The 4,997-nt window shown below is 52.9% G+C and overlaps 1 protein-coding gene across 1 annotated transcript in view; it reads right to left on the minus strand.

Annotated features, from left to right (window-relative positions):
• LIMS1 (LIM zinc finger domain containing 1) overlaps positions 1-3,760 on the minus strand; it is a 44,718-nt gene extending 40,958 nt beyond the window's left edge. Inside the window, exon 1 of the mRNA XM_007456815.1 lies at positions 3,654-3,760. Coding sequence (XP_007456877.1) covers positions 3,654-3,760 — 107 coding nt within the window. The remainder of the gene's footprint in view (positions 1-3,653) is intronic.
• Between the last annotated feature and the right edge of the window lie 1,237 nt (positions 3,761-4,997).

Here is a 4,997-nt window from a genome sequence, read left to right on the forward strand (position 1 = left end):
CTTCCGATCCACCTTTGTTTCATGCAGGCGGAGGGGAGGGGGGGGGCAAAACTAAAGGAACAAGAGGGGAGGACCTAAGTGTCCTTGATCTGAGCTCAAGACCAGGGGGCGACTGCAAAGAGCCGGAGGCCAGACCCGTCTTTGTGGCCACAGCTCAGCTCGGGCACCACGGCAAGAACCCACCAGAGACCACGTGTACAAATACGTCTGCTGTGTGTCAATAAATCTTTATTTGTGGACATTGAGTTTCATGTAATTTTCCTATGCCATGAAATATTCTTTTCATTTTTTTCAACCATTTTAAAAATATAAACTCCATCCTGAGCTCGTGGGCCACAGGCCTAAGGGTCATAAATCACCAGCCCCTGGTCCTGCATTAAACTTCCTTTCTGAGCCAGGTGGCAAAGACTTGATTCTGAGATGTCCCCAGTTACAGACCCCATGTGTCTGAGGCAGAGCCAAGGTGACTCTGAGAATTTGTAGGGGGGGGTGTGGATCGCACAGGTGCGTTTTTCATTCAGGTTTCCGCAAAAAAAACTGTATTTGGGTGCAGCACAATTTAAGAGGGAGAATAAATACCTAAGGAGTAAATACACACACACACGCACAAGGGTATATCTTGGACGGTATTTTCAGGCATCAGGCACTTTAGGAAGAAGGGTCCATGCCCGGGAAGGTACGAGGAACAGCTTCCGAGCCCAAGGGGTAGGAGAAGAGCTTCACTGAATGAACCCACGAGCAGAGCAGGAGGTCAGAAGTCCTGTCCCCGAATGAGGAGGTGGCACCAACGCTACCTGCACGCAGAGTCCTCAGGTCCACCTCCATGGAGGAGGGTGACGTCCAGGGGTCTCTCAGGAACGTCAGGTTCCAGCCACACTGAAGGACACGTTCTAGAACTAAGAGGCTCCCGTCACACAACTTTTCCTGTTGTGACAAAGTCTAAACGAGATGAACCGCCTGCTGTGACTCAGCCCTCAGGTGTGGAGGCTGAAGGTCTGCTGTACAAAGCAAGGACAGCACGTTTCAGGCTGTACTGGATACTTTTAAAATAAAAATCGACACAGGCAGCGTTCTGTTCTAAGCAGTTTGGAGCTTGAAGCCAGAAGCAGTTTCACCAACTCTTTTTTAATTTTTTTTTTTTTTGGCTGCGTTGGGTCTTCGTTGCTGCGCGCGGGCTTTCTCTCGTGGCGGTGAGCGGGGGCTACTCTTCATCGTGGTGCGCGGGCTTCTCATTGCGGTGGCTTCTCTTGTTGCGGAGCACGGGCTCTAGGCGTGCAGGCTTCAGTAGTTGTGGCACGGGGGTCAGTAGTTGTGGCTCACAGGCTCTAGAGCACAGACTCAGTAGCTGTGGCGCATGGGCTTAATTGCTCCGCGGCATGTGGGATCTTCCCGGACCAGGGCTTGAACCCGTGTCCCCGGCACTGGCAGGTGGATTCTTAACCACTGCGCCACCAAGGAAGTCCTTCACTGACTCTTATGTGCTCTTTAAACACTTGTGTTCTGTTTCAGAGCACAGTCTTCAATTTAAACTTAAACATGTTTTCTGGCAGCGAGCACAGCCCTGTTAGTCTCTGACGGCTTTTCTGCCAGAATCCATAAACGTGCTGAGAAGACGGTGTGTGAGTGACGAGGGGGTCAGAGTGGGGGTGGGTTTGTGCTACTTTGAGGTGCCCAATGTCACAGGTGCCCAGTCCAGCGACAGCTCCTGGGAGGAACACCTGCAGATGACCCTCCAGGGCCCAGACGCCGGTGTCCCTGGGGCGGCCCTGAGTCTAACGCGGCCCAGCCTCGACACGGCACACAGTAGGAGACGGATGAACGGTAGCCGAGTGAGTAATGCACGAGGTACCCTTCACCGGATGACAACGCCTGCCATCAAGCTGGTGGTGAGGGTTTTAGGAGATAATAAACAACACTCAATAGCGGCAGTGATTTTTATCCTCCTTTTAAAGAGGTGCCACCTGAGTCCATCAAGGTTATTTACCTGACCCAGCGGCCTGAACTGGGCGTGTCTAACCTCAAAGTCACCCCCCCCCCCAGCTCTTATTACTTGAGGAACCCGATTTCATACTAAAAACAGGCTTCCTATAAAACTAGGCGAAAACCCTGCCTCTCTAAATCGATAAAAGGCTCTTTTCCTGGCTGAGCTTGAAGTCCTAAAGTAAGTAAACGGTCACTTCTCTGAACCCGGGGACAGAGACATAGCAGAAGCCTAAGCCCCTTCTAATCACCAGGGGACAATACAGCAGAAAAAGTGGGAAAATGTCTCCTCACCCCAAGGCAACAAGCAATACACCTTAAGAATGATTCTTCCTTCTGTAATTTAAAGTTGAGACAAAACAGAACAACCTAGTTGTTTCAAAGGCCATTATGACTTATATACATAACCACCCCCTTGGACATAACAGGTAATCTCATTCATGGGTACTTCTGCCACTGTCTGAAAATAAGTGAAAGTTGGCTGGTCTTGAACGCCATTTTACATATCTTATTTCTTTTAAAGTAAATTCCTTAAGACCCCGAATCTGAAATTAAAACTACTCTTGGACCAAGAGCGGATTGGGGGCAGTTTCAGGGCTCACGTCCACCTGTGCCCATCTAGTCAAGCAAGAGGGGGCTCAGAATTCTCACTAACCTCATACTTAAAATTTACAAGTCAAACTGAAGCTTTAAAATTCTGTTTAATCCAGTCAATTCAAAGTTGATACACTAATTGTAGCTAAGGGACACCCGATGTGGTAGGGAATAAATTCTAATAGTGTAAGTATCAGTACCAGCCAGAGTTCAAAAATTTCAAATAAACATATCCCTCCCAAAGTACAGCTCCTGTAGTAAATTTGTACACAAATTTAATATGTTTAAAGAGCTTCCTTGTCAATTTTTTCCTGTTAAGTTTAAAGAATTTAAAATAAAGTCTAAAAGCGAATTTATAGGTGAAATATATATAGAGAGAGGATATAACTATGATATGATATATATATATATATAAAACGTATCTTTTCCTCTCACCACCTCAGTGGAACATTCAAACGCGTGGATCAAGTGTCCACAAAGGCACTGAGGTGCCTCCCAGCACGCGTTCCGGGAGAAGGGTCCCTGCTGTCAGCTCAGAGTCCCCACCCCTCGCGGCAAACACAGCAGTTTAAGCAACAGCTTAATGCACAGGGGCTGTTCAGAATCTGTAACCTAAAAAACATTCAATAGCGGTAAGCAAAACTAACACCGTGTTGTTTTAGGCCAATTAACGGTGGAAACAGAAAACCCCTAACCTTTTCAGTTAGAAAGGTCTCCCTCCCTCCCAGGTTACGTTCAAAAGTTGCCCTGCCCTCCTTTGTGAAATCCATGTCGACACCGAAGAACAACACCCTGACGCCCACCCAGGACACCACCCGCGACCCTCACCGTCAAAACGCAGAGAAAAGTCCCTCTGAAACGCGCCCTAAGAAGCCCAAGCGATGTGCCTTCCGACAGCGGCGGGCAGGTCTAACCCTCCCTCTGCGATCCTCGGCCCTGGGGGTGTAGCGAGGCTGCAGGGCTGGGAAGCTGACGCCAGGGGCTCAACCCGTCGCCCCTCGCCGCTCACCCTCCGGCCGGGCCGGGGCTCAGGCTGCCGGGCGCCCCTCCCCCTCCCCCTCCCCCCGGGCTCCACTCACCTGAGCGCCTGCTCCTGCGGCCCCGGGAGCCGCAGGCTGTCCGGCCGGTCCCTCCTCCGGCGGTAGAGCCCCGACTGCGAGAGCTCTTTGAGCTGTAAAGCCGTCATGCTCCCGGCCCGCGACCCTCGGAGCCCGGCAGCGGAGGGCGGGCGGCCGCCAGGGCTGGAGACCGCCCCGCGCACACCTGGCCCGGGGCGCCGGCGGCCGCGCTTCCTGCTTGCCGGGTACACACCCTCCCGCGGGCGGCCGTATCTCCGCGCCGGCACCTGGGAGGGCCTGGTGCTCACGTGCTACCGCCGAGCAGAGTCCGGCTGCCCTGAGCAATCGCGCCGGCTCCTGCGTGGACCGTTCCAGCATCGTTCTGCATCAAAACCGGGCTAAAACGCTCCAGAAAGGTCGTGACTCAAGAAGGGTCCTGCCCTGTTCTCTGGGCCAGGAAAGCCACCAACACTTCACACGCAGCCGTCGGTTTCAAGAAGTGCCTGGTCGTCACGAGCTCCTTGGGACATTTTCCTTCACACGGAAAAGCACAGTTCTGAAGGGCAGCACGCCGGCTCCGCTCTCTCCACGGTGCTCTAAAACCTCTTCAGAAAGGAAGGAAGGGTCTTTTTTCTCCCCCATTAAGTGTTACTCAAAAATTCATAACTGAAAGGGAGGTGGTTTCTTCTGCCATCCCCCATCCCGCGATTCTCTACACCCAAAGCCTCCCACCGAGACGGGTCCCCTCGCGGGAGAGGCGCACACTGTCCGCCTACTGCTGTCCCTGCGTGTTTGATCCCAGCGGCCACCGCATCAGGAGGGAGGGTCTGGTCCCTGGGGTGTGGGGTGTGGGTGGGTGTCTGCAGCGTGGGGGACAGATCATAGGGCCACGTCCTTGTCCCCGGGCCCCGCAGTACGTCCGCGCGGCAGCAGGCGGGTCTGACTCAGCCCCTCTCAGGACGGGCCCCCGCCGGCGCGAGCGCGGGCCTGCTCTCGGCCAACAGCTTGGCTTTGCGGTGCCGGCAGTTTCTCTGCGTGTCAGCATCTTTCTCCCAGAATCCCCTCCGGGACGAGAGCGCAAATGGGTCTGAAAGTTCTTTTCACACCAAGAGTTAAAGAGTTAATACATTCCCCTCTCTAGAAGGATCCGTATTATAAATTCAAATATTCAGGACCCCAAGGAAGGGGGCTCTGCATCTCACACCTTCACTCGGGACTGCGGCCCCGGCTCCTTTAGGGCTGCAGCCCTGGTCCCCACCTGCCCACGCCCGCCCCAGTGGAAACACAACTTTTTACAGTCACCATCAAAGTGTAACATACGTTTTTAAAGAAAATGCAGGGGGAAAATTAGTAATTTTGCTACCA

The sequence above is a fragment of the Lipotes vexillifer genome, unplaced genomic scaffold (assembly GCF_000442215.2).
Source record: "Lipotes vexillifer unplaced genomic scaffold, Lipotes_vexillifer_v1.1 scaffold777, whole genome shotgun sequence".
Classification (NCBI taxonomy): Eukaryota; Metazoa; Chordata; class Mammalia; order Artiodactyla; family Lipotidae; genus Lipotes; species Lipotes vexillifer.